We start from the raw sequence: 13153 nt of genomic DNA, 5'->3' as shown, positions 1-13153 counted from the left end.
ACTTTGCAGCCCGTGGACAGTAATTGACACCACCTCCCGCCCCACCTCTGCATTAACGTCTGCCCGCACCTCTCACTATACTGAATTAGGTGTTTACAAGCCTGCTTGTCCCACTAGTCCAGGGTTTCTGTGACTCAGTTCCATGGCTCTTCTCCAGGGAAGGACAACCCTCCCCCCGAAACTGGGTATAAAATGTAGAAAGTAATGTGTATATACATTTCTGGGGGGAGGGGGCCCATGGTCTCAAAGGGGTCTGTAACCCCAAGGAGGCTAGGGAGCTCAACACTGGGCTTGTTCCTTGTTCATCCCTAAATTTACAAATTCCAGCACAGTTCCTGGGTCATCATGATAGACCAGGGGTTCTTCAGAATCCCTTGGAGAGCTTGTTCAAGCGTGGTCCCCATTCCTGGAGTTTCTGGTTCAGGCTTGGGATGGGGTCTCCGAATTTACATCTGTGTGAGCTTCCCAAGGGATGCTGTTCCCGGGACCCCACTCTGAGAACTGCTGTTGTAGACCGTTGGGACTGAAAGTACCACAGTCCTCTCCCTGTCTGACTTCACAGTAACTAAGAACTGAATGTTCTTAGGTAAGGACTTTTAACCTCCAAATGGGAGAGAAAGCTGAAGGACTCGTGTAGAGATCGAGTTACATTTTTTTTTTTTTTTTTTTTTTTTTTTTTTTTTTTTTTTTTTTTTGCTGTACGCGGGCCTCTCACTGCTGTGGCCTCTCCCGTTGCGGAGCACAGGCTCCGGACACACAGGCTCCGCGGCCATGGCTCGCGGGCCCAGCCGCTCCGCGGCATGTGGGATCCTCCGGGATCGGGGCACGAACCCGCGTCCCCTGCATCGGCAGGCGGACTCTCAACCACTGCGCCACCAGGGAAGCCCGAGTTACATTTTTTACACACTATAAATGCACAGTACATGCGCTGTACATGTTCTCAATGTCCTAGACTCGGGAGCTGGCCAAGCCCCATCGTCCTTAGGGAGACACAGTGTCCTGAAATATTGAAAATTCAAACTGGTAAATGTGCAGGGTTCCGAAACCTGGTAGTTCTGATGGCCTAGGAGCAGTTCTAGGAGTATTGACCATTCATCAATTTGGGTAATTCCGGACCCAGATTTTTTTTCTTTTGAAGATAAAAAATCAAGAACTTGTATGTAAATTATCTCAATAGAAAAAAAAAGTAGCTCTTTGTATAATCAGGCCTCATAAGATGGCTACTCTCTTGCTGTCTTGTACATCCCCTGCCTGACCCTGCCCTGCATTACCCTTACTTTAATGCACATGATTGCCTCCCTCTCCTAAGCTGACGGTTTAATCAGTAACTACCTATGTGATTGGTCTGAGAGTGACTGTTCTAGCCCTGGGACTAGACCAGCTCCAGTATGTTTGGTCATCAACAGGAGACCGCGGCCCTCACTACGGTCGCTAGCCCAAAGAGCTGCAGAGGGATGTGTTCCAGCAGTCCTTCTGGCAACCGAGGAGCCTTCTGATGTCATGCCCCCATAACTGATGGCATCCTCCTCCTCTGTGTAGTGAAGATTGCTGTCGTGTCCTGCCTGCCGTGAGCTGTACATGGTCAGGTGTTGCTCTGGGACTTCAGCCTCTGGCTTGTAAGATTCCCTGTTCAGTAAATCGTTGATGTCTATGTCGCCGACTCCAGGTTCTTTCTTTGGCCTCATGGCCGGGCAGTTGCAAAGATTGCAGGACTCTGGCGTGCAGCCCAACACTCTTGGAGTTATGTCACCAGGAGAAGCAATGAACTTAGGTGTGTTGAGATGGCTTTAAAGCCAAGGCCATGTGCCAGCTCTGTGCTAATAAAGCCTCTTCTGAACCAGGACTAGGGGACTGGCAGTCTGATAATTAACCTAATTTCACTTTGCTGTTAGTGGACATTCCTGTTACCAGTGATGCTGCAGGCCAGTTTCCTACACTAGTGGGCTGTCCCCCACACTTGTGACCAGCTGGAAAAGCTTAGTGGAGCTGAAGAACACTGAACAGCTGTAACCAGTGAATCATCAGTTTAAAGAAGAGTGGAAAATAGGCGATTGTGCTCTTGACCCACAGTGTGGTAGATAGGTCCGCCTCAAGCCTCCCAAGCCCCTCTCTCCTGTCATTTCTTTCTGTCTTCTTTATCTGTCTCTATCTTGCCCTTATGTTTCCTCCATCCCTGCATCTTCTACCTCCACCACGCCTAGGTGTCGGTCACTTTTGTCTCTTTCTCTCCCCCATCTCCTTCTTGTCTCTTTTCTTTTCTTTCTTCACCAGTCTCCCTTCTCAGCCTTTCTCCTCTGATAGTTTCTTTCTTTCTTCCTCCTAAAATCCACATGTAGAATCCACATTGTGCCAGTTATTCGTGTTTGAAGCAAGAGCTTTTTGCCTTGTTCTTAACTTAGGTAGCAGGTGAGTTGCTCTCCGTTGGCCCCTTTTCCTTGGAGTCAGCGGTCCTGTCGGGGACAGTGCTCCCTGCAGCTGCCGAAGACCTCTGCCCAGTCAGGTCTCCAGGAGTCACTTCGTTGAGCAACTTAAGGGTTTGCACAAGTTTCAAATCTTCCCAGTCTTGGAGCCCCGAAGACCAGAGAAGACGTGCTGTTCTTCTCTGAGATTCCCTGTATGTCTCATTCTTCCCTGAGATTTCCCTTATGCCATTCTTCTATGGGCTTTCCTGGTTAACATGCATCATCAGTCTTGAACAGAAACGCTGGCTTATAAACTCTCCACAGACGAGCCATGGTTGAGCACTGGTGAGCACAGACCCTTAGCAAGGCAGCCTGGAGAAGGAAGGGTTCTGACTGATAGAAGACTGGGTCCTAGTCCCGTCTGCTGGCTACTTGGGACGCTCAGGCAGTCAGCTCAATTTGTGATCCTCAGTTTCCAGCCTCAGTCCAATGGAGTGACGTTTCCATGCCTACGTTTTAGTGGTGTTAAAAGATAAACTGAGGCATATTAAACATTTCAAGGTTTATGTGAGCAAAAATCGATTCAAATTGGGCAACACCCAATTCCCAGTGGTTGGGAACACTGATGATAGGAGCTGGGGAGAGACTTACATAAAGAAAAGTGCAGAAGCAAAGAAAGGAATAATTGATCGGCACTAGCGTGAAGCCTCGTCGGCTGTTTGTGCTGGGTTGTCCATAGTGTTTTGATTTCATTAACCTCGAGGCATTTACAGGCTTACATTTCAGTTTGCTTACGTAGACTGCCACCTCATTGCCTTAGAGCCGCCTCAGACTGATGGCCTCCTTGTCTAATTAATTTAACAGTGGATTAAGTGTGAAAACACCTCAAAAATTAACAGTGGCCCACAAAAGCGAGGTAATCCTAATACCTACAATGTTACATTAAATACTGCCAAGATACCTTCAGGGGAAAACAGTAATTCATCTAATTAACAAAAGCGTTATTTGGTATGCTAAATAGCAAAACTGATTTATGAATATGTTTGTTGTTTTCGTTTACTAAACATTTAAGAAATCCAAGTTCAGTCAAATGGTGAGAAGTGTCATTAAATGCACTTAAGAAGCTGTAAACATTGTCTGTATCAGTCCAGAGGCAGAAAACACATCCGTTGATCGAACATGGAAAATTAATGTAGAGAATTATTAAATTGGTAAAAGGGGATCAACTACTAGGGAGTAAGGGTAACTCTAAAGCATGGATCAGCAAACTATGGCCCGTGGGCCAAATCTGGCTGTTGTACTGCCCCTCCCCCTGCCATGCCAGTTTTATTGAGATGTTGACGTACACCACTGGGTTGCCTGTTTTTGTAGATAGGGTTTGATTGTAACACTGCTGTGCCCATTTGTTGACTATGGCTGCTTTTGCTCTGCAACAGCAGAGTTTACTAGTTACGACAGAAACTGTAAGTCAGCCAAAATATTTGCTCTCAGGCTCTTCACAGAAAACGTTTGCCAACCCCTGCTCTAAGAATACAAGCCTAGTCTATCCAGGGAGCAGAGACCCAAGGAAAGCACAAACTTGGAAGAGCCCCCCAACCCCCCGCCTGCCCCCCACCCCAAACCTGCACCCAAGGCTAAGATTCAGGCCTAGGTGGAGGGAGTGTGGCCCTGGTCTCTGGACAGTGGAGAAGTCAGTCTGCTGAGGATCTGCGGGCTAGAGGCTGGGAACCACCTGCTGGGGTGCCTGTGCAACTTCTAGAGGGTGTGTGCCACTGGGTCTCTCCCAGAAAGCCCCCAGTGGCTGCTGGGCTATAGGAACAAAGCAAAAATCCCCCAAACCAAGGAACAATTCCAGAACACTGGAGCTTGAGAAAAGCCGCTTTCTAAGCAGTGTCTCTGCAGCACCCTCTGCTAACCAGGGCTAACACTGCGGCAGTTTTCTGAGAAAGCAGTCTGACCTTACCCTGTGGCCTGGAGGGAGTGGAGCTGATGCTCTGTGCCGAGAGACTGGAAGGGGAGGTACCCAGCTGAGGATTCCCCTGGGCCAGCTGGTGCCTGTGGAGGTGCCCCGGGCTGCAAAACTAGGTCACCCGCTCTGGGCTTCGCTGCCTGCAGTCATGTGCTGGACACGATACAGGGCAGGGGGGAGCGCAGTGTCTGTTCCATCCTGCAGTCTTTCTCCTTCTGACCTCCTTGTAATGGAAGTTTAGCTGTCAGAATCCTGAGCTCTGTCACTGTAGAAAGCTCTATGCCTTTTTCGATTTTATTAGGAATATGGTCACGGTTCCTAAAGAAAAATGTTACTGATTGTGGCATTGATCCATTTTGCCAACAAGCGCCTGTAGATTGATTACTATATACAACATAACAAACTAAAATAAAGGAAGAAACGATTTAAGTTGAATTAAAATATTTTGGAGAATACTTTTATTTTCTGTGTCAGTTCTTACTTAAAAATAATTACCTGTGTAAATCTTTTTTTGGCCTCGTTTGAATGTAAAAACATTTTAACATTACAAATATTTTAGAGGAAGAAATTACCTACACTTTCACAAGATAGCTCTAATTTTTTTGATTGTGTATATTTTAAATCTCCGTCCATAAACATGTACTGTTACCCAATTATAATAATTGTGCACTTGTTTGAGCACTGTGTTTTTTCCTCAGCATATCATGACGTCAGGTAGAGTCTACTTAAATCAAGTAATTGAAGTTAAATATGAACATTTTATTCTTATATTAGGCAGAGCAAGCTGACTGCTTCATTAAGAAACTTGAGAACCTCATTGGCATAACACAGTAGATGCTTTAGTTCTTGTTCTCAGGCTATCTCAGTGCCTGTTTCAAACAGACAGCTTCTGCAAGGTGATTCAGGATCCAAACTCCTTTCGTCTTGGGGCTTCACCCTTTCCTCAGGCCTCCTGAGTCCACTGCTGGATCCTGTGCGTGCTGCTGGCAGAGGGGAATAGGGAGAGAACAGGGGAGAGAGGCCATCTCAGCTAGCTTGGGCAGCTGTGATATCTATTGAGTGGGGCTTAAACAACAGATACTTATTTCTCATAGTTCTGGAGACTGGAAAGTCTAAGATCAAGGCACTGGCAGATTCAGTGTTTGGTGAGGGCCCACTTCCTGGTTCGTGGATGCTGTCTTCTTGCTGTGCGCTCGCATGGTGGAAGGGACGAGAGAGCTCTTGGAGGTCTCTCTTATAAGGACACTAATTCCATTCATGAGGGTTCCACCCTCATTACCTGATCACCTCCCCAAAGCCTCATTTCCTAATCCCATTATTTTTCAGGATTAGGTTTCAACATATGAGTTTTCAGGACACAAGCATTCAGTCTATAGCAGAGGCTTTTATGAGCCAGGCTTGGCAGCGACCACATCCCTTCCACTCACACGCCATTGGCCAGAAGACAGTCACATGACCACACTAACCATGGGGAGGCTGGGAAATGTAGTCCAGTTCTATTTGGAATGAAAAGAGACAGATTTTGGGAACACACAGAACTCTCAGTTACAATTCCTAATTTAGATGGCACATACCAGATGTCTTTAATACATTTCTTATCTGTATATGAATTGTCATTTTAATATATAGAGCATTTGTTGAAATTGTGTTATCAGCTGATTTTTTATTAATAGTTTCAAAAATAATCTTGTAGTAATGAATTTATTGATATAATGAATTTACTTCCAATAAGTGTGTGTGTGTGCGTGTGTGTGTGCACGCGCAGACGTGTGCCTCTTTTAGAACTTGGCATACTGTGCTATAGTTAGTTGAATATGTATCTTTATCCTTGACTTACCCAGTTAGTGCCTTGCATGTGGGAAGTGCTCACTGAACACTGTGGCAATGACTAAAACTAGATGAGATTTTTACTGAGAATAAGTTTGGAAATAGCTAGAAAAGGCATATTCTCTCTTTTCTTTCCCCAGTTGCTCATTGCCTCTTTCTTTGGATTAGTGCATGCCAGGGATGATCATCCCTACCCCCTGGGGGTCACCCACAAGCCCTGGTTTAAGTACTTTTTTCCCTTGCTTGCCTGATTTTGGTCCAGCTCACATTTCTCTATGTTTAGGTGTTGCATATGTAAGTGTATAGATAGTTCAGGTTAGACAGGGATATTTTGAGACTCAGAGATGAGTTCCATAGAGTTTTATATAAAATAGTGAGCTCTGGGGATTGCTCTAAGCCCAGGGCCAAGAAGAGATGGTCATGGCTGGAGCTGGTGGCCTTCATTGCCAGACCATGGCTGGACCTCCAAGCAGGGCAGTTCTGGCAAAGCTTAAGGCTTAGAAGGGGACTGACCTAGCCAGGGGTGATGCAAGACGTGACTGGAAGTTCCACCAGACTCCATAGCCTCCTTTGTGTTTAAATAACCAAACAAGCATGAGGACCATGAAATGTTTACTTTCCTTTGAAGACAACTTGTTTCTCTTGTTTCTGATTCTTCCTGATAGCAAAACTGATGCACTCTCATTGTAGAAAAGTTGGAAAGTACAAAAACATGTAGAGTAGGACGTATGAAGTTCTTTAGTCTTAAGAAGTTACTTTTATAAGAGTGTTCCAATTGCTTATCTTTTCACCTTCTAGGCCAAACCAAAGCTGATTGAGCCACTCGACTATGAAAATGTCATCGTCCAGAAGAAGACACAGATCCTGAACGACTGTTTAAGGGAGATGCTGCTCTTCCCTTACGATGACTTTCAGGTAGGTAACGTCTAAGTGTAAATAGAGCCATGTGGAATTATTTTTGCATATATATGTGTATATATGTGGGTGTATGTGTGTACACACGCAGATCTGAATATATGTTACATATGTATGCATAGATGTATGTGTATGTATGTACATGCACATATGCAAATACATGCATACACATATACATAAACACACAGACGTATATGACACAAATACTTTTTCAAGTGTGTATGTTTTATCTCGAATAGAAGTGCTACACTCTGGGCTAATTCTGTAGACACAAGCGCCTCCTATGTCTTAGGAGATTTGTTTGAAGAGGCATTTAGGGGTTTTGCCAAGTACCTTAGAGTCTTAAGGATGGGATTTGCTCGGAAGCAGTGGAGGATTTTGCCATGCATCCTTTTAGGATGTCACTTTGGGAGACTGCTTTGAGAGAGGCCCTGAACTGTGTGTGGGCTCACAGAGAAGAGTTTGGGGGTTCTGACATCGAGGGGTGTCCCAACATTGACCTCACTGATGCTGTGACAGGTGCTGTTTCTGGGAGCTCAGTAGCTGCCAGCAGGGGACTCAGCACAGCTTTTTTTTTTTTTTTTTTTTTTTTTTTTTTTTTTTTGCGGTATGCGGGCCTCTCACTGCTGTGGCCTCCCCCGTTGCGGAGCACAGGCTCCGGACGCGCAGGCCCAGCGGCCATGGCTCACGGGCCCAGCCGCTCCGCGGCATATGGGATCCTCCCAGACCGGGGCACGAACCCGTATCCCCTGCATCGGCAGGCGGACTCTCAACCACTGCGCCACCAGGGAGGCCCTCAGCACAGCTTTTGCTGTGAGTTGCTCTAGATTGTGGCTTGAAGCCTTTCAGACTATGGCCTGTGGCTGAGTGACCCGCAAGAGCTTTGAGCCACTGACGAGTGATAGAACCCCAGCACCATTAGATGCCTGGCAACCTGGAGTCATCTTTGTCTACTGGAGATTCCAGTTATTGCCCTTGATCTCCTGGGACTTAATCTTGGCACTTCCTTCTTCTCTACCTGATGCTGTTACCATCCAAGACCTGTCTTTTGTGAATTAAACTGCCTTATTTTTTTTTTTAATCTTCCTTGATTCTTTGTTGTTTAATTTTAAAAACTAGTACCTACTTGTAACAAACAGACAGGCACTATTGAAACACTTGACATTAAAAGCCTCCCCTACCACCTTCTTTTTAATCCCACTCCCCAGAACATAACCTGCCATATATACAGTTCTTTGTGTACCGAATTGTCTTTAGAAATTTCCATGTTAATAACAATTGTTAAATTATATTCCTTGAAGTTTTTTTCTACCCCACCAAATTTAAAAGCTTCCAGTTTACGACAAAGGTGAGAATTTTCACAAATGTTCACTTTTTCTAACTGTGGGTAAAATGATTATTCTTTAGTTCTTTCCTGAAAAATAAGAAATGCCACAGAAATGAAACTGACTATTAATGGGATGCTGCTGCCAAAGTACGTTCTGCTCATAGATGGTTTCAGATCACGCCCCCAAATCTGATGCCTTGAAAACTTCATTACAAGAGTAGATTACCTAGCTAAGGGGTGAATAAATGGAAACCTCAGAATGATGCCTTTTGTTAGCATCATTTGTTAGCATGAGAAGTTAAATCAGATGATTACAAATTATACTCCATGTTGACGTATTTTTCCTGTAGTGTGCTCTCAGGAAGCTAAAGGTTATCTCAAGTTTCTCTGAGCGTGAAGTATGTATTCTTCTTGGTATCAGTTAGAGTAACAAAGTTATTTCGAGTTTTGCAGCCTGGAATGCAAAATTGTATTTGCAAACCTGAGATAAAATTGCTTAAGAAGCAAACAAACCACAGAAATAATATACACTTAATTTACACTTAATTTAGTTTCATCTTTTATCTCACAGACAAGGAACCTGGATGTTTAAGCATTTGTAGAAACAGACGATTGAAACTTTGAGAAAAACTCCTTTGTCCCTTTTGCCTATAACAATGTCTCTGGGGATACCAGACACAAATATTCTAGCAACAGCAAAGAACTCACTGACATTCTGCTGGCCAAGATTGAATGAACAATGTTAAGTTCTGTTTGGGGGCAGTTTTTTCAAAGATTAAGGAGCTTGAATTTCAGCTTTCATCCCCATCACAGTAATTGTGATGGGGCACAATGAAGTTTGGATAGTTACTTTTTTCTAGGAAAGTCCTGTATTCTAATCCAGTAAGGTTATATGCTTTCTTGCTAAATTGTCTTGATGATTTTAATAACTGTCTAGTTAGTGGAATGAGCCAAATGTCTTAGTGATGTCACAGATTCCTTCTGTCTGTCCCTGCATTTTTAGGCAGAATGGGAGCAGAATTATTATTGTATTATTAGAGGCAGAGGGAACAAATTAGATCAGGGGAAAGTATTTTACTTTGTATGGAAAAATGATAGCAAGTTGGTTAGGAAGTGGGTCAGATAGTGAGCAAAGTGCATAGTGGGGTTGATTTGCAATCCTATACTTACTAGTTAAACAATATTAGTTACCTATTAAGATAATAGAATTTGGTGTGAAGTCCTGTCAACTATATTCAAAATGATAATTTACTAAACGATAGGTGCGCATAGGGATGATACATTTGTACAGGTCGCAAGTAGACCCGCGTTGGTATTGGTCAGCCCCTAAGAACGTCTGAGTTCTCTGAAAATGAGCCTTATGGAGATAAAGTTTGTTGTTGGGTGTACTTGTCTAAGGTGGGAGAAGAGTGTTTAAAACAGAAAAACCCAAGAGACAGAAAGTCAATGTGAATTTTAAAAAGGCAAAAGGACAGTTCTCAGCTGTCAGAATATTTATGAAGTGAAGCTTTATCTGCCAAGATTGGGGTAGGAATACCGTGGCTCATATAGACTACGCTTGTTTTTATTCAGAATCAGACCCTGGCGCTTAGGGGTCGTTCTGTTCTGTCTCTGCCCTGGCTTTATGGTTCTCCTTCCCGGCAATATCATCTCTTCTTTCCCATCCTTCTAGAACCTTCTCACCCTTTGAGGCCACTTCAAATCCCCTGTCCTCTGAAGTTGTTCAAATCCACAGTATTTTTTCCCCATTCTCTCAGTTCCTCTAATACTTACTGTCTACATTGTTACATGAATAGCTAAGTGCGTTGTCTAGAGCTTTTCAGTAATGGCTTCTCATGCTTTTTGTTTCAAGTGTCCCCATCTGTGCTGTGGCCCTGAGGACGGGGCTGTGCTGCTGCCTCTGTCACCTCCCTCCCCACCCATCCACCTCCACATTCACATGACCTCTGCACGCTGGACGCCAGGCTTGGGTGCTTCTGGCTTCATATAAAATCTGTAAAGTTATTATGAACATTAATTAGTTAGTTTTCTTTGATTCTTGAAGTGACTGTGAATACCAGGGAGCATATGTGGAAATGCCAGTGACTAGAATTGTAAAACTTTTTGCTGAGCCAATGATTTGGTTTGGTGGAAAATTAGGTAATTTTTGAAATAAAAATGAAATGGGGGCTTCCCAGGTGGCGCAGTGGTTGAGAGTCCCCCTGCCGATGCAGGGGACACGGGTTCGTGCCCCGGTCCGGGAAGATCCCACATGCCGCGGAGCGGCTGGGCCCGTGAGCCATGGCCGCTGAGCCTGCGCGTCCGGAGCCTGTGCTCCGCAACGGGAGAGGCCACAGCAGTGAGAGGCCCGCGTACCGCAAAAAAAATAAAATAAAAAGGAAGCGAAACAGAGTCATAAAAGGAGCACACTTTCTGGTGACTAATGGACCTTTATTGTTCTTAAAGTTTTGTGGCCTCTTCAAGTTTACTTGGCAAAACTCTGAGAACTTACTTTTCCGTGGGTAAATAATAGGTAAACTTTAACAGGCAATTAGACAGAGATGATAACCTTTAAGATTAAAATGTTTTAGATCAAGAAAGGTAAGTTGAGGGACTTCCCTGGTGGCCCAGTGGTTAAGACTCCACACTTCCAATGCAGGGGGCATGGGTTTGATCCCTGGTTTAGGAACTGAGATCCCACGTGCTGTGTGGTGAGGCCAAAAAAAAAGAAAAAAGAAAGGTAAATTGACTTATTGCTTAAGAAATGACAGATCTAAACATAACTGTAAATAATGCCCAGGGCTCCTCCCTTTCCTGTCAGAGACACAGAATTTGATGCGAGTCTGGCCGTTGATTTCCACTTGTGACCACTGTCAGGACAAATTGAATCCCATGGGAATTTATTCTTGGAACATTAAGATAGTGGGACGTCCAGGTGCTGAGCCCTTAAAGTGGTTGGAAATGCAGAAGTCCATCCTAGGAGAGAAGCCAGGGTTATCAGTCTGGGCTCACCTGTAGAAATGTGAGACAGTGGCCACAGGGACTGAGAGCATGAGAGTGCCCTCAGGGGACTGAATCTTGGGGAGCACCTTCATCCTTCAGGTGGAAGCCTTTTACTGGATGATACTGTTGGTGGTGACATTCTTTTTTTTTTTTTTTCTGGGGTACGCGGGCCTCTCACTGTTGTGGCCTCTCCCGTTGCGGAGCACAGGCTCCAGACACGCAGGCTCAGCGACCATGGCTCACGGGCCCAGCCGCTCCGCGGCATGTGGGATCTTCCCGGACCGGGGCACGAACCCGTGTCCCCTGCATCGGCAGGCGGACTCCCAACACTATGCCACCAGGGAAGCCTGGTGGTGACATTCTTAACTGCTGGCATCAATCCACTGAATCTGTAGCTGGCTTTTGAGCTCCTTGTATCCTGGCTTGTTACACAGCTTACTAATGTTTGTACAATTTTATAAAGTGATAGAATATGGAAAAGGTAGTAAACAGTAAAAAAGGATATTAGGAGGCAATTTATGGATACCAGTTATATTTCACAAACATTAGACTTTGGTGTCTGATATAAACTAACAAGGCATAGAGTTTGTATGAAAGAAATAAAGAGAGAATGTCATATTCCACTTCTGGGGATATACCCAAAAGAATTGAAAGCAGAGACTCAAAGAGATACTTGTACATCCATGTTCCTAATGGGATTATTCACAATAGCCCAAAGGAAGAAAAAACTCAAGTGTCCATCAATGGGCAGATGGATAAACAACTTGTGTATATGCACAATGGAATATTATTCAGCCTTAAAAAGGAAGGAGGGGGCCTCCCTGGTGGCGCAGTGGTTGAGAGTCCGCCTGCCGATGCAGGGGATACGGGTTCGTGCCCCGGTCCGGGAGGATCCCATGTGCCGCGGAGCGGCTGGGCCCGTGAGCCATGGCCGCTGAGCCTGCGCGTCCGGAGCCTGTGCTCCGCAACGGGAGAGGCCACAACAGTGAGAGGCCCGCATACCGCAAAAAAAAAAAAAAAAAAAAAAAGGAAGGATGTTCTGATATATGCTGCAACATGGATGAACTTTGAGGATATTATGCTAATTGAAATGAGTCAAAAAAGGACAAATATTGTACGATTCCACTTGCATGAGATACCTAGAATAGTCAAACTTATCCAGACAGAAAGTGTAATGGTGGTTGCCAGGAGATGGAGGAGGGGGGATGGAGAGTTAATTGTTTAATGGTTACAGATTTCGGTTTTGCAAGATGAAAAGAGTTCTATGCATGGATGGTGGTGACAGCTGTACAGTAATGAGGATATTCTTAACACTACTGAATTGTACTCTTAAAAATGGTTGACATGTAAATTTTATGTTACGGACATTATACCACAATGAAGAAAAAAGAGCAGGATGTTATGGGTTTTCTGTGCTGTACAGACGTGAAATTGTTGTCTTCCTGGAAGTTGTATGAGAAGTCAGGGCAAGGAGTGTCTCTCAGGTGTTCTTCCTATTGACATTTCATGGTGTATCATCAATGTCAAATCTCTTTAGCAAGAGAATTTAAAAGATGGGAAAATTATTAATAATTGGCAACTCTAGAAATTTTCACTTTTGGAAAAGTTTAGATACAGGAGAATCCTAGAGTGTTCTCAGCATTGTATCGAAAAATGTGGTCAATCCATTTCCCTTTAAATAACATCCTGATTTTAATTTTTCTTCTGTTTCTTTTCCTCTTCTGCTTACAT

At 44.4% G+C, this 13153-nt stretch overlaps 1 protein-coding gene across 7 annotated transcripts in view; it reads left to right on the top strand.

The window, feature by feature from the left end:
- Positions 1–13153, top strand: part of DOCK9 (dedicator of cytokinesis 9) — a 288455-nt gene that overhangs the window by 121294 nt on the left and 154008 nt on the right. For all 7 annotated transcript variants that reach the window (XM_082602533.1, XM_082602537.1, XM_082602535.1 and 4 more), the window contains exon 2: positions 6997–7113. In XM_082602533.1, the coding sequence (XP_082458659.1) occupies positions 6997–7113 (117 nt within the window). The remainder of the gene's footprint in view (positions 1–6996; positions 7114–13153) is intronic.

Source organism: Mesoplodon mirus (genome assembly GCF_964341445.2).
Source record: "Mesoplodon mirus genome assembly, chromosome: 17".
NCBI lineage: Eukaryota > Metazoa > Chordata > Mammalia > Artiodactyla > Ziphiidae > Mesoplodon > Mesoplodon mirus.
Note: the sequence above shows the minus strand (reverse complement) of the source record. Positions and strands in the feature narration are given on the sequence as shown.